The 24076-nt window shown below is 41.3% G+C and overlaps 1 protein-coding gene across 1 annotated transcript; it reads left to right on the top strand.

The window, feature by feature from the left end:
• Positions 1-18767: 18767 nt before the first annotated feature.
• adra1bb (adrenoceptor alpha 1Bb) lies at positions 18768-23993 on the top strand. The gene is made up of 2 exons (XM_079480524.1): positions 18768-19847; positions 22821-23993. Exons 1-2 carry the CDS (start codon positions 18890-18892, stop codon positions 23345-23347), a joined length of 1485 nt encoding a protein of 494 aa, XP_079336650.1. The 5' UTR covers positions 18768-18889; the 3' UTR covers positions 23348-23993.
• The last annotated feature ends 83 nt before the right edge of the window (positions 23994-24076 follow it).

The following is a 24076-nucleotide window of genomic DNA, read 5'->3' as shown; positions in this document are numbered from 1 at the left end:
TAAATTTCTCTCTCTGTGTGTATTTGTTTGTGTCTTTGTTATTATAGTTCTGTCCAATTGCCTTGAGTATTCTTAACTGACTAATTAACTCCAAATAAACGGTTGATTAAAGAAGATCTACTCAAATAATGCCTCCCAATGGGACTTTGTCAGAAAATATCAAACAATTAAATATATTAGGTTGATTATTCAAATAATGAATCAGTTTAGAGCAAACTCCATTATCTGATTAAAGGTGTTGGTACGTAATTAGCCTTTTTAAAGAGATAAGGTCCCCAAGCACTCCGAGAGGCTGAACACGGGTGTGTGGGACGCTGTAAATCCTGGCAGCAACAAGTGAAGATGAGAGGAATTGTTTGGACTTTATAAATGTAATATTTTTTTTCATCCTTCCTCCCGCAGTTTAATTTTGAAAATGTGATTGTCTTGGACTTATTTCAAAACCAGAATTTTTCAAAGATTAGTCAACGTGAGCTCACGTGCGCGAGGAATGGCAGCATCACAACGCCAGCTCCCTTCTGATGCGCTGATACATTTAATCAGAGGGGCATTTTTCAGTGAAGGGAAAGTAATCATTTTTTCACAATAAGGCTGGTCTGAAACGTCCACTCATATTTGTGTGGTGGCAGCTTGCAGCCCCTTGGATGCATTATGTATTCCAGTGATAGATTAGGCTCATAGTATTTGTGTTGCCCTCATCGTGCTGAATGTCAACTTCTTTAATCATTCTTTCCCAAACAAACAACACGAGTCTGCTCTTTTCCAAATTTCAGGCCCAAACTGAAGAGAAACCACTCCACAAGGAGTGCTGTGCCATTTAGAAAAGGAATTGCAAATTATATGGGAAGCAGAGATAGATTCGTGTCAAAGAGCTTCCTGGGACCAACGAAATAAAGGTCTTTTAAAATTTTTATTATGATTATCACAAGAAACAAGTGAACTGGGGATGAGGTACAAAGTAAGTCCTGTACAAAATATTTATGCGGACGACAGCAGGGATAATTAAAACGCTTAATAAATGTAACATTAGTAATGGCTTCCTGTATAATGCACTCACCATATGTGCACATACAATTCAATACTCTGTCTACTACGAAATCGGGGGCTCAAGTGGAAAAAAGGGCACGTCTCCTATTTGTTTAATTTTTTACTAAACAAAAGGTTAAATATATGAAAACAACTATTTTTGAATCGTTCACACTCCCCCAATTGTTTTAAATATAATGTCTACAAAACAATCGGTTCATAAAGAGACCATCATATATTTAGAATAAATGACTGCACAAAGGAAAAGGACATATCTTCAAAAATCTCATTGACTTAAAATTGCGCCAAACTTGGATTTCGTAGAAACATGCGGTGTACCACATTTGAGGAGGCCATCATGCTGTGAAAGAACATACATCCCATGGGGTGTAAGTTGTACCCCTGGGGCGTAACAGCCCACCAAAATTCTGTATACTTATAATGGTGCCATAGACTGCCATTAAGAAACGGAACAGATTTTTATCTTCGCACTAGACCCATGAATGAGGGCTCAAATCGAGTGCCCCATTAAAGAATGGTGTTATGACTTTTTTAAGTGAAGGGTGTTTGATAGGGGGGCAAAAAAACACCAGAACAATCCCCTTGACTTAACATTGAGCCTAACTTTGACGGGTCAAAGCTCCGAGCGTGGACTTCGTAGAAACATGCGGGTGACCACAGCGGGCTATCATGCTATGTAATAATATATATCACAATGGGGTGTGAGTTGCACCCCTGGGGTGTAAGAGCCTTTTAATGGGACAGGAAACATGCCCATATATGGCATTTTAACTGTTATGACTGTCCCGTGTTGAATACAGTACAACCACCTAAGGGACAAGGGGGGGAGCTCATTTTACTCAGGCAACCAATCAGTGTCACATGATCATCATGAATCTATTAAGCCCATAGCAACCAAACATCTTAACTTAGCAACGTTTAACAAGACCTATATCTCTGCATAGGAACATCGTAGAGACATGGAAGTTGGTTTGTTTCACTCATGGCTAAGGGTATTATCAATTGGCAGATGCTTAGCCACACCCATAGCAACCAAACACATGAGCCTAGCAACCGTTTAGCAATATCTCTGTATCAGAACGTGTCATGTCGCGAGTATTTTGTTTGAGCAGTTTGGCGCGATTTGTTTGTCCTGTTACTATAGCGACGTAATACAGGCGCCTCAGTCAGGAAGTAGATCGCTGCGGTAGTCAGCTGTTGTTGTGTGCTGCTCTACCAGTTGCCCGTTTCTCCGGCGATCGCTTTTTCCTATCCTTTTTTGTTAAAGCAACATCTGTGAGTATTTCCTATCGTGGAATATTTAACAGTGCCTATTTTCATCCTTTGTAACTATCTTGAGACAGCTAAGTTAGCTTTATGTTTATTACTGCTGTGTAGATGATTCGCGTTGTTCTTTCTGTTACTTTGTATTTGTACTTAATATTAATATACATTTAATTTGTGTTGTATTACAGTTTCACAATAGTCTCAGTAAACTTTACGGAAATTAATCCTCTGTGTCCTGGAGTTTCTTGGGAATGTTTAAGCTGAATGGAGCGCAGTCCATGAAAGTGAAAAGACGGCGACGCAGCTAATGAAGGATTCTAGGATCGCCATTTTACGCAGCAACTCTATACCAAGACTAACGCTACAGCGCCTTGTCAGCTACGTATCGTTTTCTTCCCCGGTTATTGACAACCCGGTGAGTCACCATGTCACAACGCAGCGACAGTAGAAAAGGCAATGAAGATATCCAGTCTGAGACTGCGCGTTCAAGAAGCAGCTCGAAGATTAGTATGGCCGTCGCCATGGCAAAGGCGAAGGCTGAAGCAGCGCAAGCTAGAGCAGCACACACGCAGAGGGAAATAGAACTTAAAGTAGAGTAGGCTCGCGTTCAAGCTAATCTTGACGCTTTAAATGATGAAAAAGAAAAGGATGCCGCCATAGCATTGGCTAATGCCCTCGTGGACGGTCTACAGGATATGGGCTTTGAAATATGCAGTAAGGCTGGCAGCCAGGCTCCTCAATCGGTCAAAGACCAGCGAGTCGCTGCTTACGTGTCGGCACAAGCCAGCTTATGCAGCAAACGTTTATCAGACAGAAGAGGTAGTTATTATGCTTCACCAACGCCGCATTCTCCGCATCCTCAACCTAATAACGCTATCTTCTCAACGCCTCACCCACTTAACGTATGTCAAAACCAGGCTGCCGCTTCCGCAGACATTATGCAACAACAAATTCATCAAGCTCCTCTGCCCAGTGTTGCACCACTACGCCAAAGTTACAATCAAACGCTTAACTCTTTGCCAGTTCTTCAGTGTGGTCAATATCGTTCACAACAGAACGTGAAAACGGATCCCTCACCTCCTGCGCGCACGCATGCTCACAAGACACCTTCTGGAGCTACATATGACCATTCTACATCCACTGGAGATCTCATCAAATACCTAGCTCGCAGCAGCCTGGTGACTTCGGGTCTTACCACATACGATGATCAGCCAATGAACTATTGGGCATGGAAAACATCGTTCCTGAACGCCATTGCCGATCTTGACCTGTCTGCTTCAGGAGAACTTGACCTCCTCACCAAGTATCTAGGGAAAGAGTCGACAGAACAAGTGAGAAGAATCAAAACAGTCAACATTAAGGATCCAGCAATTGGATTGCGCATGGCATGGGAACGCATCGATGAAATATATGGCTCTCCAGAGGCCGTCGAACAGGCTTTGTTCAACAAGCTAGAAAATTTTCCGAAAGTCGGAACTAAGGATCCACAAAGACTTAGGGATCTGGCCGACCTGTTGTCGGAGCTACAAGCGGCCAAAGAAGATGGCTACCTAGCAGGCTTGTCGTACTTGGATACCTCCAGAGGTATTAAGCCTATTATCGAGAAACTTCCATACAATATGCAAGAAAAGTGGCTTTATCGTGGTACAAGATACAAACAGGAACATTTAGTTAGTTTTCCACCTTTCTCTGTGTTGGTAGACTTCATCGCCAAGGAGGCAAGGGTTCGCACTGACCCAGGTTTTAACTTCTTCACGCAAGCTCCAGCAGAGAGAAAGAGTAAATGGGAGAAACCTACTAAGACATCAGTATACGTTCACAAGACGCAAGTCTCAGGAACCGCTAAGGCCGAGTACAGAGAAAGTACAGAGCGTGTTGATCCTAACAAACACTGCCCTCTCCATAGAAAGCCCCACCCCCTGAGGAAATGCAGGGGCTTCCGCGAGAAGAGCATAAATGATCGCAAACAGCTTCTGAAAGAGCACTACATCTGCTTTCGCTGTTGCTCTTCCACAGACCATCTTGCAAAGAATTGCACCGCAGAGATAAAATGTTCTGAGTGTGGGAGCGTGGCTCATGTGACAGCACTTCACCCCTACTCACCTACCCGGAAATCTAACTCGTCTCCTTCCACTTCAGAGGATGGCGGGGAGGAGGACAAAGCAGACATCCAGGAGGTCAAGTCGACGTGTACTCAAGTGTGCGGTGAAGGATTGAGTGCCAGAACATGTGCAAAAATCTGCCTGGTCAGTGTGTTCCCAAACGGCTGCAGGAAGGAGTCCAAGAGGATGTACGTCATACTAGATGAACAGAGCAATCGCTCCCTGGCGCGGTCAGAGTTCTTCGAGGCTTTTAAGATCTCTGGAAGTTCCTACTCATATACCCTCAGGACCTGTGCGGGGTGTTCAGAGACGGCGGGGAGGAGAGCCAGCGGTTACACCGTGGAGTCGGTGGACGAGAAAATAAGCATACATCTGCCAACTCTCCTGGAGTGTAACCAAATCCCTAACGTTCGCTCAGAGATTCCTACGCCGGAAGCAGCCTACCATCATGCCCATCTCAAGCGCATTGCCGACAAGATTCCGCCTTTAGATCCGGATGCTAAAATTCTCCTTCTACTGGGCAGAGACATCTTACGAGCACACAAGGTGCGAGAACAGATAAGTGGCCCAGGAGATGCCCCATTTGCGCAAAGGCTCGATCTAGGATGGGTCGTCGTCGGTGACGTGTGCCTTGGAGGTGCTCACAGAACACAAGAGGTGAGGAGCTATAAAACTGCCATTTTAGAAAACGGTCGTACTAGTTATCTCCAACCATGCAACAACCAGATCAGAGTGAAAGAGGCATTCGGTCCATCGTCCAGACATCAGCATCTTCCAGGCAGCACCAACCTCCATCCATGGCTCAATGATGCTCAGTGGCGACTGCTTGGGGCAGACTGTCTTCACTCGTTCTCCCGATGACCATAAACTCGCTCCATCCATGGAGGATCTAGAGTTTCTGAAGATAATGGAAGCCGAGTGCTATCAGGACAGCTCCAAAAGTTGGGTTGCACCTTTACCCTTTCGGTCACCAAGGCGGCGGCTGCCTAACAACAGGAAACAGGTTTTCGAACGTCTTGTTTCACTCCGCCGCTCACTGGAAAAACGACCACAGATGAAAGCTGATTTCCTAGAGTTTATGGAGAAAATGTTCAAGAAGGCACACGCAGAAGTCGCCCCGCCAGTGCAGCCTGGACAGGAGTGTTGGTACCTGCCCCTGTTTGGCGTGTATCATCCAAGGAAACCAGATAGGATTCGTGTGGTCTTCGACAGCAGCGCATCATATGAAGGAGTGTCACTCAACGATATCTTGCTCACCGGTCCCGACCTTAATATTAGCCTGCTAGGTGTTCTCATGAGGTTTAGGAAAGAACAGGTGGCCATCACCGCCGACATCGAGCACATGTTCCACTGCTTTCTCGTCAAGGAGGACCACCGTGATTTTCTACGCTTCCTGTGGTATAGAAACAACGACCCCACCTCCGACATCGTGGACTACAGAATGCGGGTTCACCTTTTTGGGAATAGTCCCTCGCCCGCCGTTGCAGTGTATGGCCTGCGGCAGGCAGCTAAGGAAGCAGAAGCTGACTATGGTAACGATGCACGAAGATTCATCGACCGTGAGTTCTATGTTGACGACGCTTTAAAGTCCTTCAGCACAGAGGAAGAGGCTATCAGCGTCCTCGAGCGAGCACAGAAGATGCTTGCAGCTTCTAACCTCAGGCTACACAAAATTGCTTCAAATAGACCAGCAGTCATCGAAGCATTTCCACTTGAAGATCGCACTAAGGACGTCAACAGCCTGGGTCTCTTTGTTGATGATTTGCCCATACAACGTAGCCTTGGATTGTTCTGGAACATGCGCACTGACACTTTTACGTTTCAAATCGAAGATGACCAGAAGCCATTCACTCGCAGAGGAGTACTTTCGACCGTAAACAGCCTCTACGATCCTCTAGGATTCCTTGCGCCCATCACAGTTCATGGAAGGCTGATTCTCAGAGAACTGACTAAGCAAGCAGAGGATTGGGACACACCTCTTCCCAAGGACATGGAGGCTGAATGGACTAGATGGAAACGGTCACTCCGCGACCTGGAGGGACTCCAGATCCCACGCCCTTATACGTCCTTCTCCACTGCAGGTGCTGTAAGAAGAGAACTCTGTATCTTCGCAGATGCTTCGGTCAAGGCAATAGCAGCCGTGGCCTACATCAAGGTGACAAGCCACCAAGAACAGACCGAGATCGGGTTTGTCTTCGGGAAGGCAAAGTTGGCACCTCAGCCTGATTTAACTATCCCAAGACTCGAGCTTTGTGCAGCTGTACTCGCCGTCGAGATCGCCGAGATGGTAGTCACAGAGATGGACACATCGTTTGCCAACATCACCTACTACACAGATAGCAAGGTTGTATTGGGATACATCCAGAACCAGTCAAGGAGATTCTATGTCTACGTACACAACAGGATTCAACGAATCCGTCAATCACCTTGTTCCGGCCTGTGGAAGTACGTCCCAACGCACCTCAACCCAGCTGACACTGGGTCAAGAACCGTGACTTCAGACTTGCTTAGTAGCACAACTTGGTTCAAAGGGCCAGCCTTTCTTCATGACGTATCTTCACATTCACCCGAGCTTCAAGAGACTTACGATCTTATCGACCCTGACACTGACTCTGAAGTGCGTCCTCAGGTGGTAGCAAGTTTCACCCATGTTACCAGAGATGTAGTACATCCACAACGCTTCGAACGCTTCTCCAAGCTCAGCACTCTCCTCACAGCTATAGCTCACCTCATCCACGTGGCTCGTTCTTTCTCCCACTCTACCCAGGATGAATGTCGTGGGTGGCACGTCTGTCGGCCTACAGAGGAAGAGTTGTTGAAAGCCAAAGTGTGTATTGTGAAGAGCGTCCAGAATGAGTGCTATTCAGATGAACTTAAGTGTATCAGCTCAGGGTCCAACATTCCAACAAGCAGCAGCGTGTGGAAACTCCACCCCATCGTTGACCAAAATCGACTTCTTAGAGTAGGAGGTCGTATTGAGCAGTCGGATCTGAGCATGGACGAGGTTCATCCCATTATCGTTCCTGGCCGGCATCATCTAGCTATCCTGATTGTGTCTCACTATCACGAAGCAGTGAAACACCAAGGAAGACATCTGACCGAAGGTGCCATTCGAGCGGCAGGATTCTGGCTGGTGGGAGCTAAACGCTGTATAAGCAGTTTCCTTCACAGATGCGTCATTTGTAGAAGACTGAGGGGGAAAATTGAACATCAGCAGATGGCAGCTCTGCCAGCAGAACGGCTTCAAGTAGCACCCCCTTTCACCTATGTAGGTGTCGACGTCTTCGGACCCTGGGAAATTGTCTCACGCCGTACAAGAGGAGGAGTCTCAAACTCTAAACGATGGGCCGTGATGTTCTCTTGTATGTGTTCAAGAGCAGTCCACATCGAGGTGATTGAAGCAATGAGTACCAGTAGTTTTATTAACGCCTTGAGGAGGTTCTTTGCTATCAGGGGCCCCGCGAAGCAGATCCGTTCCGACTGTGGAACCAACTTCATTGGCGCTTCTCGTGAACTGGAGATGGACCAGTCTAATCCAGGTTTCAAAAAAGTGGAAGAGTACCTGGACACTCAGAGCTGCACCTGGGTATTCAACCCGCCCCATGCGTCTCATATGGGCGGTGCGTGGGAACGCATGATCGGCATTGCCCGCCGTATTTTGGATTGCATGTTGCTTGAGCCGAGAAGGTCTCATCTTTCGCACGAAGTTCTGACCACCTTCATGGCCGAAGTAACCGCAATCATGAATGCTAGACCGCTCATCCCTGTGTCATCGGATCCGGAATCGCTTCTCATTCTCACTCCAGCGATGCTTCTCACACTCAAGACAGGTTCTGCACCTCCTCCTCCGTCAGGAAACTTTGAGGAAGCGCATCTTATCAGAGAAGAGTGGAAGCGAGTTCAGGGCCTAGCAGACATGTTTTGGAACAGGTGGAAACATGAATACCTCACAACCTTACAGCTTCGGCACAAGTGGCAAGGAAAGAGGCCGAATCTACGTGAAGGGGACATCGTTCTCTTAAAAGACAATCAAGCTAAGAGAAATCAATGGCCTAACGGCATCATCGCAAAAACCTTTCCAGGGGAAGATGGATTGGTTCGGAAAGTTCAAGTGGAAATTGTCAAGGATGGAACCAGAAAGACCTTTTCTCGGCCCGTTACAGAAGTGGTTTTGCTTTTTTCTCCAAAGACTGATTCTGTTAATTAATGTGGGCTCTTTAAAGACCCCAAGCGGGGAGTGTCATGTCGCGAGTATTTTGTTTGAGCAGTTTGGCGCGATTTGTTTGTCCTGTTACTATAGCGACGTAATACAGGCGCCTCAGTCAGGAAGTAGATCGCTGCGGTAGTCAGCTGTTGTTGTGTGCTAGCTCTACCAGTTGCCCGTTTCTCCGGCGATCGCTTTTTCCTATCCTTTTTTGTTAAAGCAACATCTGTGAGTATTTCCTATCGTGGAATATTTAACTGTGCCTATTTTCATCCTTTGTAACTATCTTGAGACAGCTAAGTTAGCTTTATGTTTATTACTGCTGTGTAGATGATTCGCGTTGTTCTTTCTGTTACTTTGTATTTGTACTTAATATTAATATACATTTAATTTGTGTTGTATTACAGTTTCACAATAGTCTCAGTAAACTTTACGGAAATTAATCCTCTGTGTCCTGGAGTTTCTTGGGAATGTTTAAGCTGAATGGAGCGCAGTCCATGAAAGAACGTCTTAAGAGTCATGGGGGTTGGTTAGATTCATTAGTACTTGAAGTTTGCCACGAAAGCATCACTCACATTTTCTAGTTATCTAGTAATTCTAGTTTTCAGAATCTAGTTATTATTGAAATTGTTGTTGTTGTTATAATCACACTTGCTGCACCACCCATGCACGCACACACTGATGGTGACCAGGGACGGATTAATGCCCAGGGCACTAGACCTGCAGGGGGCCCTGGCAAATTCAATATGTGTTAATGTTTTACTGATTTTATTTTCTCAATAAAAATAACGTATAATGTGTTACAGTAACGCCATTAACGAGTATTATAAGTACACTTCTTTAGCCTTTCTTCAGTATATCATCATATTTGTGTGTATGTTAACATTTTGCAATGTATGTAAAAGCACTGTGGATTATCTAATAATGAAGGCTAAATATTGTTAAAGTAAGGCAGTTACTGATCAACATTATATCAATAAAAAATAATTCATAATTGGCAAGGAAACACCACCAAATAAATGTAAATTATATTATATTTACATTTTAAAGCCGTTCTCATTGACATATTTAAAATTTCTGTTGACAGTTCATTCCCACTGAATGAAAGCTAAGGTTTATCTAAGTTGTCGCTAGATTTGTCGTTATGCGCTTCATCCGCTAGAGGGTTCGTTAAAGTGACAAAATCAAAAGACAGACTTCCTAAGTTAGAAACACTGTTTTGAGTGCGTGGGCCAGAGATGAATATGAATATGACGTAAATATATGGCAGAATTAATATGACGTAAACCAAATTTTCTTCCCCTTGCCTGGGCCCCAAGTGCACATGGGCCCCTGGCACTGAGGCCATAATGCCCATTGGATAATCTGACCCTGCTGTGGAAGAGTTTTCTCTGAGGAAATCACGAAAGATAGGCTACCTCTCACCTAAGTGAAAACCTTTTTATTACGATACCATTAAATGGTTTGGTGATTGATATTCCTTCATTTGTAATACATGGACTGTTAAATGCATCTTAATGCAGAAAGTCAGCCTAAATTACGTAAGTCTCTTCCCACGTTATATGAGTTGGAGGGGTCAGAAGCTTTTTTTAGGTGTCAAGAACTGCGAAATATGAATAAACCAATTTGTGTTGTTTGTTTGTGCATTTTACACATAGAAGACGTTTTTCTATTCTGTTGAACAACTTTAATATTGTTTTTCTATGTAAACACACTCTAGACAGTAGTAGATTGTTCTTGTTTAACCAAAACAAGCTGCATTTAAATCTGCATATTTAAACATTACATTTCAAGGGAAAAGACTCTTGATGTAGGCCTAAGTCATATTAACTAGCAACGGGTGATATCCTTTAGTTATTTTGTTTATCCTATTCATCAGCAATGCCTGACAAATGTATGCATTTTAATCACTTAACGCCTGATTTGCATATCAATGACACGATTCTGGTGACATTTGAATTTTTTCTGTATTAAGCTGTCGTTTCTCCATTAAGTTAGCACGTATGTCAATGACATACTGCCTTAGGTGACTTTAGCTAACTCATTAGCTCATAAGTGATGGATAATAGCAAAACAATATTTGCGTTTTGTCTTTTGGATAATTAGCTGTGAATTCGAGGGCCAGGGTAGCAACCTCCTGTGTTCATCACCACTCACCTCCACACCAAGACAAACGCTACTTGAAAGGAGGGAGGTCTCCACCTTTGCTGCGGCTCTGCTGCGCATGCGTGCCTGCGTGGAGACGCGCATTGGGGGAAGGCATCAGAACTACCTGACCTGATATTTTCTATTTGTTTGACAGGGAAAGCTGTGCGCAAACACACGTATTCATTTATTTAAAAAACTCCCCAGAAAAAAGTGCACTTTCTCTCGGGGAAGACACAAGGCCAGGGCTCAAGCCCCCAAAGCCACCCCCTCCCCTGCACGTGCCTGTAAGAAACAGTTTAATTAATATTTTGCATTAGCTTTTATTTTTTACTTTTACATGTACTAAAGTTTTGTACCAATTCTGTCATGTGCCATTGTTGTTTTATTATGTATTTGTTTATTTGTGATGTTGCTATATATAATGAATGTTTAAGTTTAGTTTTTGTATCATCTAGTATTTTTCTTAACTTAACATATCTTTCTTAACATATTTCAGTTTATCCCTGAGGCAACATTTCTATATTTGTTCATGTTAAGTTTTAAAAAATAATATCCAGCACAATATTTTATTTTATTTCAGACAGAAATGTTTTAATAGTTTTAGTTTGGGTAAACTAACATTGTTCTTAAATAATAAACAGTTTTAGTAATGACCAACACATAATAAAATCAAACAGAAACAAATGATTTTTATAAATTTTTATGTATGTCTTTATGTTTTGTTATTTAAAATATAATTTAAGCATCCAATTTGTTATCAATGCATCATCTTAGAAACAGACACTTTGCAGTTTGTCCACTAGAGGGAAGCATTGGGCGCATCATATTTTTTAAAATCTGTTTTATCAAGACCTTTTATAATCCGTGAATGATCAATTATTCATTTTGATGCACTTACCATTGCACATCTATGTTTGTTTCATATATTGTGAAGAACTTTATATTTTCATTTATCTTATCAAACTAAACAGTACATTTCACACAGCTCATAAATCAACATTTAGAGAGGTAATAAAATAGGGAGAAGCAGTAGAAGTCTTTATGCTCATTATGTCCAAACTAAGTGACACTTGAAATTTCTCAGGATGAAAATATCTTTCTTCCCCCTTTGGATTTAAAACTTGGCACAAAAAGAGATCGAGAGAGCCATCCCCACATCTCTCATTCTGGGGATGTTTATATATTTCCTTAAATGTCCTTTAAGCCACTGTCACTTGTTTGCTCCCAGGATATCTAAAGATCAATTGCAGCGGATGTTACTTTGCTCCCATAAGCATGTACACAGATCAAGCACATTATGTAAACCACGGCTGTCCTTCACACAAGATCCCGTTTCTCTCAGAGTGATAAATAAGCTTTAGCACTTACAGTTTATTTGAAATAGAATAACGTTTTACTTATAACACATGCTTGTCAAACAAATGTCAACACATTATGGATGACAGACCAACTTATCTTGATGCATTAGCCTTTCATAATGCAGGCAGTGTCAGCTTGGAAACTTACAAATCACTTATTACAACTAATGAAAACAAATTATGTATTGCGAACCCTGATACACACAGGAAATCCTGCAAACCTTGTTTGCACTACTGCTCCCCGAGGAATTGGAGTATGTTGTTATCCATCAAGCGTTGAGTGTCCAGTGTGCTCTGTGTCCTTTGCTTTATTATCAAAATAAAATTGATCCAGCACTTTTACATGTCAACATATATGAAATTAAACAATATAAGAAAAAGACCAGGGGCGGAGCCAGATGTGTTATGCCCATTTATGGTAGCTTTATTATTATTTTCTAAGTGTTCTTTGCTTTATCAATTTGAAACCGTAAGATAACAAATGTTGACAATTGCATTTTCTCTTCTCTAACCTAAAAATAGGCTATATGTCTGCTGTAAGCGTGTAACTATGAAGTTACATCATAAAAGTAGATTAGGAATTTGAAATAAACAGCCTTATTAATGTTGAATCTTGAGGCCTGTTAAATAGTTTGCGTCTCTGAATCTTACCATTTAACATTTTTACTGTAAACCATTGGCTTTATGTTTGCCTTACATCTCACTACATAGTCAGTCATCTCCGTGCAGGAATTCACGCATGGTTTCTGTTACCCGCCTGCCGATTGGCTGAAAGTTTAGTCCTTCTCAGTCTGATTGGCCGACATTCTGCTTGGTGTCTGTAATTTGATCGGCTGGAATTCCGTAAACCCTCTCATTTGATTGGTCACCACAAAAAAAGCTAGTAACAAGTGGGCAAAAAAGGGTCGGCGTTCATACAAAACAGGACTAAACCCTCCCCCAACCCTTACACCTAAATTACCCCTCCCCGATTCAATCACAATACGAGGGTAGCAAAATTTGATGGGTAGCATAAATCACATTGAGCAACGGCCCACGGGCAGACTATTCAGAGTGTTAACATTAACCATTAACCGATAATCTCTGCATCAGTAAACAGTAGGCCTATTCACATCAAATTTCAAGACATTAAACCTTCTTCTTCGCCTCCCTCCTCCCCCACTCACTTCATTTTTGATTGCCGAGGACTTCACTGTATTCTTCACAGAAAAACATCAGCAAACAATCTTCAGCACCTCAGACCTCTGTACACACTACCATCACTTCAAACATTGAACTCTCCTCTCTCGCCCCACGGACTGACACTGAAGTCACCAGACTTCTCTCCATCCACCACACCACCTGTCATATCCAGCACACTCACACCTGCACTCACACACGTCATCAACACCTCCCTGCTCACCGGCACTTTTCATCCGCATTCAAACAGGCCCAGGTCACGCCCCCACGCCCCAACTTAAAAAACCTACATTGGACCCCTCTACTACCAACAGTTACAGACCTTTCTCTCTCCTCCCATTTATTGCAAAAACACATTTCAACCAGGTATCTTCCTACCTAACCCAGAATAAACTACTGGATGACAAGCAGTCTGGCTTCAAAACAAACCACTCCTATCGTTCAGAGAAGCACAGCAGCTAGCCAAGGCGGAGTATAAATACTTGGTCCTGATTCTGCTAGACTTATCTGCAGTATTCAACACAGTCAATCACCAGATACTACTGTCAACCCTGTCATCTTTAGGAATCTCAGGCACTCCTCTCCACTGGTTCAAATTCAAGGTGTCATGGAGGGGCTCGCTGTCCTCTGCCCACCACATGCTTTCTTCCATCTACACGACATCCTTGGGACCCATCATACGGGCACAGGGCTTCTCCTGTCACTGTTATGCAGATGACACCCAGATCTAGATCTCATTTCACCCAAGTGATACCGGGGAATAGAAATAACTATAAATAGACACTTTCACAGTAATAACAAAGCCACTTGTTTACTCTCAGAAGATTCAACATTTTAATTTACCTTTGTTTTAATCTGAACGTCTTCCTCAATTAGGTTAACGTTGCTGGAGTGGAGGACTCCACCCAACCCCCAACCCCTCCTGCTTCGCCCCTCTGAAAGACACGTGAGAGGGAATCTCAGCATGAAAGATAAAGGATATCACATTAACATCCCCCACTAAGATAACAGCTTATTTTAAAGACTGGATTACTACTTCAGCCACAACACACAAAGTTTGCACCACATGTTTCATATTGAGCGTTCACAATGTGAGCGTGTTTGCACTATTCCCTGTGGAAGGCCTCTTCCTGTGTTAGGACTAAAGGAGTAGGATGCTTTACTTTGACCTCTCGCATGACCCTCAAGGTATTGTTTGTTTTAGGCCATGCAAACAATATAATGCTTTGATTTCTTGTATGGTCTTTGCCAGGAGTTTTCAAACGTTTGATGCCATAGACCCTAAATATCATGATCTCTTTGACCCCCTTTCTAAATGTTTTTTTTTTTATAAAAATTCTGCCATCAATTACTCACCTTCATATCCAAGAATAAACTTCTTTGTTTTGTTGAACCCTCAAAAAAAAAGATAAAACAATGGTCTTGGTACCATTGACTACCATAGTAGCTGACAAATACATTCTTCCAAATATATTTATTTGTGTTCAGCAGAACAATGCATTTACACAGGTTTGGAACAACAAATGATGAATTCATAAATTTTACTACTACATAAAGGTCCAATGTGTAATTTATTTGGAGGAACTATTGACAGAAATGCAATATAATATACATAACTATGTCTTCAAATATGTGATAAGATGACGCTTTCAAAAAATATGTTTTCTCTGAAATTTTCCACAAACCCCCGGTGAAAACGCCTGCTTATGCCACACAATTTTCCCATACCAGTGGCTATGCTGCACAAACAGTATCCGAAAGACCAAAAGTAACACTCTCCCAGAACTCTCTTTTTATCTTGCCTCTACTCTCAGCTCAGACCGACTTTAATTCAAACAAGCACAGCTTAAGATCAGCTCATGGTGCCTGCGACTCCAACCGCTAGCAACCCTTGAGGTGTAAAAGAGATTTGTGTCTCTTTCATGTCTGTGTCCACATCATTTCTGTAACCAAAAGGTGCAATACAAACATTGTGGCCTAGGATAATAGTGTTGAAACAGGGCACACTTTGCCTGAAAGAACTACACTTCAGCAAGACACATAATTTTATATACCTTGGAAGACAAACGCCACAGACAAGCTTTTATTACATGCCCCTAGCCATTTTATTTTTACACTGAGGGAATTTTTAAACAATGCGCTGTATATTGGATAGAGTTATGTGAATTCTTTGTGTGAAATCTGCATAATTTTCCTGGCACAGGGAATTTATATCGGAAAGTGTAGGTTAATTTATATTTACTGCACTTCAGCATCCAATAGTTCAAGCTAGATAAATTATAGACATTTTAATAAATGTCAACATGTAAAAATTGTATTGTGGCTTGGGGAGTCATAACTGCAGTGACTGTGCCTGCTTCTGAAGCACTCAAATGCATCTTGTAGTCAAAATTCCAAAATATGGTAAAAAATATTATACAGTGGAAATTATGCAATCTCAAACCTACATGTAACCCCGGTGTCTCTACCAATGTCCCTCAAAAACATTATCCTTGAATTAAGACTAAGTAGAGAAGAAAAAAGTTTATATGTAAACTTAACATCATGTGAAATTTCATATCTGCTGATCCAGAGGTATGGGCACATTCTCAGCTCCGGTACTTCCCCCGGGCTGCAGAGAAGGTGACAGGGGTCTTGGTTCCCACAGCCTGGTGTTTTGGGTATGATAAAGTCCCCAGCGTCAGTAAAAACTCACTTATCATCCTTACTTATGCCCCACATACTCATATTGAAGAAAAATGTCAAAAGTAAAAAATAGCTGATTTGTTGTAAACAAGTAACTCAGTGGTTCCCAAACATGGGATAAGTGGGATGCTTTTGCTGATAAATTCAAGATTTAAAAAACATCCAAACAGGATTTCTCACAGGCAATAATTAAAGAGATAGAACAGAGAAAAATTTAAATTCTGTCATCATTTACTCACCCTCTTGTGGTTTCAAACCTTTTTGACTTTCTTTCTTCTGCAGAACACAAAAGAAGATATTTTGAAGAATGTTGGTTTCAGAACAGCACTGAACCTAGTTCACAAGTGAATGGGGGTCAGTTAACAACATCCTTCAAAATATCTTCTTTAATGTCCCGGAAGAAAGATACATGTTTGAAATGACAAGAGGGTGAGTGAAGAATGACGTGATGAGGTGGTTCGAGAGTTGGTACACTGCATGTCTATCCGTGTATGAAGTTGCTTTGAAATAATGCAATGAAACGTACAGGTTTAACATAATTACATTTATGTAAAAGTGACTCAAAACACAAGTTTTAGGATGATTTCAATACAAACCCTAAATGGACAAACTGCTCTACAGGGTGCGTTTTGTAAATACGTTATTTCCTTCGGCAAGGAAGTGAAAACGTGACGACATCTTAGTTCTGTATCAGCCACCCTATAGTGCTTCAAAAGGGATTGGACAAGCTCAATTTCATACACTGGACCTTTAAGAATAGACACAAACGATATAAAATTACAAAGATGACGCTTTCAAAAAATATGTTTTCTCTGAAATTTTCCACAAACCCCCTGTGAAAAACCCTGCTTATGCCACACCATTTTCCCATACCAGTGGCAATGCTGCACAAACAGTTTTAGCATGATTTCAATACAAACCCACTGGGCCAATGTTCATCAGCATTCTTCCCTTTATCAGTGTAATTGACCACTAAGTGGCATCAGTGTGTTTAAACACATATAAACATGTTCGGATTCTTTATTTAACCATCTGCAGAACTACATAAACCTCTTTTGTGAGTGATTCATAGACAGCAATGGCTTGATCGACTGTCTCCAGCGGTGAAAATAATACTGTCTGTGCTTTTCTCCCCAAAGCATTTAAGTGAATTTATTTCCATTTAAAGACACTCAATTCAACCTGAATGCTATAAAAGACTGTGTTATGTGAACAATGTTTGGGAAAAAGATTTATTTTAGAGTTATCTCAAAGCACCGTAAACTGGTTTTAAATGGAAGGATTTGCGTTCTTATTTCAGGGTACGACTAGATGCCATGGGTTTGATGAATAACTAAAGAGGTCAGGGGTCACAACGTTCCACTGCCAAACAAAACGCCTTCCAGGTGCACGGACATATCTCCCCTGCAAAAGTACACAAGGGATACTGACCAAATTGAAAAATGTTCAAATCCTTCATAGAAAGCATTAAAGGTAGATGATAGTATTTGATTGTACAGTAATTTAATAAAAAGTACAGAGCATCTGGAGAGAGACTGTTTCATTCCCTGCAGCTTCCCTTGAAACGCAGCTCTAATCACAACTCAAGATGTTCACCAATGAAACCTCTAATCTGAATAAAAGCAGTTTGACACAAGAATCAACGGGAGCTTAATTAATATCTATGGGCAAGATTCCTGGAATAAAATTAACCCTCAGCATGAACCAAATTACACTGTCAAAGAAGATTCTACGTTGGAAACACCTTAACTAGAATGAAACAGCCCTGTGTTTTATTCATCTCTCGCTCTCTTATTTCTAAAGTATGTTTCCAAAACTGAAATACTGTTTTAAAAAAATTTTTTGAACAAGAATATTGGAATTTGATATCATCAGTGTGTGTAAAATATACATTAATATGTTTACTAATTGTAATATTTAGCTCTCTGTGAACTGAATGCTTAAGCAAGACCAGACTGCTTTGAATGTGCAACAGTACAATGCAAAGACACATGACAACCCATGTGACTTATTTTTATTCCTGTTATTAAAAAATTACTATAGTACAATTTCACACATTCCATAATTTAACTTTCTCCTCAGCAACTCACAATATGCAAATGCTAGAAGTTTGAATTCTAAGGAAAGGAGCCATCTCAACAAGGTGACAACATTGTGACCACCACACCGTTCCAGTCACACACTGAGAAACCCGTTGTCTGTAAACACACTGAGTTCATCTTCCGACGTAAGAGATGCTAATGAAGTTTAGGCAAATCGTGAGACGATTTTGTGGTTCATGAGGATCTGTTGTGTGGATTTGTTTGGACACAGATCTGTGCAGCTGCCATATGAGTGACATCATAGTGCATGCTTCACAAAATGTTCTTGAAAAAGTTTTGCTGTGATGATCTTTTTATGCAAAAAGCATAAGCACTTTATAATTGTTCATCTTTAGCTCTTTATGATCTGATGCACAATAAACATTCCAGTTATTAACTTTCATAATTTGGACACATTTCTATTTGAAGAAACATTGTATCACATTCGTGGTGTTTACAGTGTGTGCTCGTTTTGAGATAGTTTAGGGTAAAATCACACAAAGGAGATGATTATTTATGTAGATAACAACAGACTACAGCCAAAATGAAAAGTAAACAATTCGCTACCTTCCTACAATCGTTTCTACAGTTTGACAGCATTTTTGGCAACTTTAAAAAATGGAACACTCAGCGTTTAGGCTGAAGGAGGGATGGGCGTTATTAACGCCTCACCCCTGGGACAGAGACTCTTAATTTCACATTTCATGTGTGCCAGAGCAATTCAGACACGACAACTCTAGCATCAATAGTTTATGCCATCATTTACTTATTTATTACTCACGTCTATCAACGTGTTAGAAATGGAGAATATTTTTCGCAATGATGAAAAGACAAAATGAAGATGAAGACTGGGAAACCGGCTCCTTGGATGCCCGTTACGGGTCACCGGTGTTCTACAACTATTCCAACGCGTCTGAGTTAAATGGCACAGTATACGATCCTCTTGACCTGTCTCGTGCTGTTCCACTCGGTTTAGTTTTGGGAACTTTTATCATCTTCGCTGTGACCGGAAACATCTTGGTGATACTGTCAGTGGTGTGTAACAGGCACTTAAGAAGTCCAACAAATTATTTAATCGTCAATCTTGCGATCGCCGACTTGCTCCTGGGCACAATCGTGTTACCCGTGTCAGCCACCTTGGAGATAGTTGGCTACTGGGTCTTTGGTAGGTTTTTTTGTGATGTCTGGGCCGCCGTTGATGTGTTGTGCTGCACCGCATCCATAATGAGCCTGTGCGTAATCTCCATTGACCGTTATATCGGAGTGAGTCATCCTCTGCAGTACCTCAATATCGTAACGGGACGCAGAGCTATCCTGGCCATGCTCGGGATTTGGATCCTGTCTCTGGTAATTTCCATCGGACCCCTGCTGGGATGGAAGCAGCCCCCCTCACCGGACCACACGGTGTGCGTAATAACCGAGGAACCCTTTTACGCACTGTTCTCCTCACTTGGTTCCTTCTACATTCCTTTAATTGTTATTCTGGTCATGTACTGTCGCGTTTATGTAGTGGCCAAACGGACAACCAGAAATTTGGAAGCCGGTATGAAGACAGAGACGATGAATTCAGGTGAAATTACGTTAAGGATTCACAGGGGTTCGCAGATGCATGAGGACACCGGTTGTTCGTCCAGGGGTCGCGCGCATCAAGGAAGGAATTCCCTGACTGTGAAACTTTTCAAGTTTTCGAGAGAGAAGAAGGCAGCTAAAACCTTGGGGGTCGTGGTTGGCATGTTTACGCTGTGCTGGTTACCATTCTTCCTCACATTACCAATTGGTAGGTCTTTTTACGCATGGTTGCGCAGTGGTTGGGGAGACGCAGTAGACGTTTTTTTTTCTCAAGGTATCTTTATACATTTTTAAGTAAAGTTCCCTTGCACATAGCTTGCTGTCTTGTCTACAAAAAGCACAACTTTCCATATACATGGAAACAAGCCATTAAATATACTATTATTAGCCCACATTCTTTCAGGCAAATCTGTAAACTATTTTAAGCACAATAACTACTTCTAGTAAATTAAGATCTGTGTACGGTTAGCACACAGTAATAAAAATAAACAATCATCCCAGGGAACAATAAATTGTCATTATTACTTTTTTGTTTCATCTTTAACAAACAATGAAAGATGAGAGTCAATGAATTGCAACTAGAATTAATGTTTCATTGTCTGCTATGAAATGGAATTGAAAAAAGAAAACCACAAAAACTCAGTTATTCATCTGAATGGTCTTTACACCATGTGAGAAACCACTTGGTAATTTGTCCCATAAGCCTTTTGGTGCTGGAAGGCTGCGGCGGTCAGTGGGAAGACTACAGTGGGGTTAAGAGAAGAGCAAATCTTTTTGCACTTTATTTCCTACTGCCTCTCATGGGGGCCAGTGTGGGGTCCGCTGCATCCGTTGCTTAACCGCCACAAACGGGAGTATGAGAACGAGGCCTGGATCACAGCCACACAGACAGAAAGGCACGTTATTATTGATGGATTAGCATAGTGGGCATTCCAATCCAGACAGGGTTATCTGAGCAGGGCACAAGGCTTGGAAGTTTAGCTAGCTTGGTCCCTAATTAGGCAAATGGATTTGTTGAAGTAGTAGAAAACAAAGCCTAAGAACAGTAGCATGTTTATTTAGGTCTTTAGGCCATTCGTTAATGTGGCTGTCGATGTCAGGTTCACTTACATTTTGTGTCATATTTTACAGTATGTGGTTGCGTTCTATGTAAACGTTTATTTAGATAATGGAAGTGTGTTTACACAGAAACCCGAAGCTGGGGCTTTGGTTGTGGTTAAGGAACTGGCGCGTGTGGAAAGAATAGTAATGTGTGTTGTTGTCATGGTTATAGAGAACAGACAAAATAGTGTGAAGGAATACATAAGAAGAGTTCAAATCATGAAGATATTTTAACATGATGACTTTTTGTCATGTTTGTGTTAAATATTAGATAAGGATAAAAGTTTGAGTATGTTTTAACCACTATACCTACACACCCAAAGAAGACCATCATTTTAACTCATGTATTGCTGAGGAAAGATGAATTTGCTTTCAATGCGTTTGTCTTGTTACATAAATCACTGATATGTTAACAAACTTGTCAAACAGACAATGGAGTAAAAGCCGGTAAGCCACTTGGACTGTAGGCCAGAGGGGAAAACAGGATGCAAGGATATGGACAGTATATCTTATACTTGTTTGCTTCCTTTTGGAATCGTATATTCAAGAAGAGTCTATTTGAAAATAAATGAGCTGGTGAATCAGAATGAAACATGTTTGGATAAGTGAGCTGCTTTGGTGTTGTTGAAATCAATCAAAGCCTATGTAAGATCCATTTATGTGTTCTTTTAGATGGATCTTTGTCACTTATTTAATCACTTGGCCCTTCACTCATGCATTTTGTTTTTTGGCCAAGTCTCATGGTTCCCATGGTGCGTCTGAATGTGGTGAGTCGATGCAATAGGGCCGCAGCATTGAGGTGCCTCCCAGATGATGGATCCCAGTCTACAGAACATCTGAAGGCACAGATCCAGAGACATGCCATGGAAATTGTAATAATAGGGGGGTAAATAAAACAAAGCACCTATATTTGAAACCTTACCCATGACATTTTAATCTGTCTTTTAACGTATCCAACTGCATTAACAGAGACTGTGTATTGACTTTAATTTCGTATTTTAGCCTGGCGAAAGGACTGTGTTAGATGTTTGACTTAAGTGATGATGATGAAGGTGGCTGTCTCCTGTTTATTTAGTCAGATAATCACTTAGACACTAAACTCAACAGGTTAGTGTTAGACTTACATGTAGCTTAGAGAAAGAAACAGGACCAGAAAATAAATGATCGTTGTATTATAGATTTACTGCAAATTGATATATTTAAGTAACGCTAATCCTTTTAAAAGTGTATTAGGATACACCAAAAGCACTATGGGTTGTTTTGAAATGTTAATGGTGCATTATGTACTGTAGCCTATGTGTATAATAAACCACTCTGCAAGCTTGTTATCCAGGCTCAGGAAAAGCTTGAGTTTAAATATCTGCCCATGATTAAATTATTTCAGCACTGTCAAATCCTGTTGCCATTCAGTAAACACAACCCCTGACTTAACTGTTTTAAAAGGCCACGGTGGTTATCAAGAGTTACAGCCATATTGTTTTATAAAGATCAGGATTAAGACTACATATCTAAAATCTTTTTTTAAATTCTATTTGTAGTTAACTTCTTTGTTCAAATGTTCATTAACAGAAACATTTCGTAAGCAATCTTTGCTGCCACCTGCTGGTGACTGAAGCGAGTAGCATGCATTCGCCTTCGGAACATTTGTTTGCAATAGTTTTGCCGACACAATGCACAATTATGACGTTTATGATCTTAGTTAAAAGACAAAAAATGTTAACTTCATTAGTTAATATGATTTTGAAAAGTATAATATTATCAGTGTTGTTATATGGAAGAAATATGTATATCAACTTTATTTCTACCAACCAATCAGATTGCAACAATAGTTCAATTTAGGATTTAGGAATGGATCAACTTGCTTGGGTCAGGGTTGGGTTTATTTAAGGACATTTTTATTTAATTAGTTAGTTATTTAGTTTATTTCTGCGACTCATCCAACCATAATTACATAACAGAACATCATTACATATTTAAAATTACAAATAAAACCAGAAGGGGGACTCTTGCCCCACATTTAAAAAAATGTATGCATTTGGTTCTTGTTAATTTCTTACCTTGCTGTACTTTTTCTTTGCAGTTTCATTCAATGTCAGCCTGCGGCCTCCTGACACCCTCTTCAAAATCATTTTCTGGCTGGGTTACTTCAACAGCTGCCTGAACCCTATCATCTATCCCTGCTACAGCCGGGAGTTCAAGAATGCTTTCGCCCTCATCCTCAAATGCAGATGTCACCGCAGGAGGCGACCGGGCTGGAGAGCTAATAACTACCACGGTGCACACATCAGCTCCATCTACTCACGGCAAGACTCGAAGGACTCTGTGAACTACGGCAGTTACCTAAATGGAAGCCAAAGGACCCTGTCTTCTGCCAGCCCAAGCCCCAGTTACCACTCAAAAGGTCTGTCGCATTTCCAGGACGATGGACCTAGACACGCCCGGAGCAGGACACCTTCAGTGTTATCTGAGAGTATTTTGGATCATCACCTTGAGCCTGTTGAAGAAGACACAAGCCAGTTCTCAGGTCACACAGATCAGCCAGGTATAGGTGATTGCCCTCAAGTGCAAGAAAACACTAAGGATGTGGACTTGGAGGGTCATATGTAAATTTGAAAAAAGGTTCTACTGACTTCTGCTTTATTGAGATGCCCCTTTTTTAAAACCCCAGCATATAAAAACATCAAGCAATCGTAAAATCAGATGACCATCTGACGTACAAAATGACAAAGTATTCAAAAAAGGATGAAAAAACAGGTTTTTTAGGTGGGTTTTCTCAGGACAGTTATTTCAAGGATCTCCATCAGGTTAAAGGGACACTATACGTGTGATGTTGATAAAACAAACAGTTTCTTTCAGTGATATGGCAATGCATTACCTTAACACTGTGAATCACAGATTTTTTAAATTCATATCCCAAATAATTGCTTTCAATCTTGTATACCCCCTTGTCAATCCCCTGGTTAGGCCTGGTTTCCCTCTGAGGTTTTTTTTCTCCTCCAATGGAGTTTTGGGTTCCTCGCCACCGTTTGCATACTGTTTTGCACTGTTTGCCTGGCCGGGGGGGCTGCTAGAATTTGATAGTCTTATTTAATTTACACTGCATATAGGAATTTATTGTGTGTCTGGTATTTGACCTGTGTTTTGACTTCCATAACCTTTTATGTTTTACTTATAGTCAATGTTTTCTTGTACAGCTGCTTTGTAACAATGAAAATTGTAAAAAGGGCTATATAAATAAAGCTGACTTGACTATACAGCATTTGTCTTAATACACAGCACATTGTGAATACTGTGGATTGAAGGAAATATGCCAGACTTTCTGATCAATTATTTTTC

The sequence above is a fragment of the Barbatula barbatula genome (assembly GCF_947034865.1).
Source record: "Barbatula barbatula genome assembly, chromosome: 18".
NCBI lineage: Eukaryota > Metazoa > Chordata > Actinopteri > Cypriniformes > Nemacheilidae > Barbatula > Barbatula barbatula.
This window is presented reverse-complemented; position numbering and strand designations above follow the sequence as displayed.

Excerpts from the sequence above, each read along its gene's own strand:
- adra1bb (XM_079480524.1), top strand. The coding sequence starts at position 18,890 with ATGATGAAAAGACAAAATGAAGATGAAGACTGGGAAACCGGCTCCTTG. Across the intron at positions 19,848-22,820 it reads CTTCCTCACATTACCAATTG|TTTCATTCAATGTCAGCCTG; the intron begins GTAGGTCTTTTT and ends TTTTCTTTGCAG.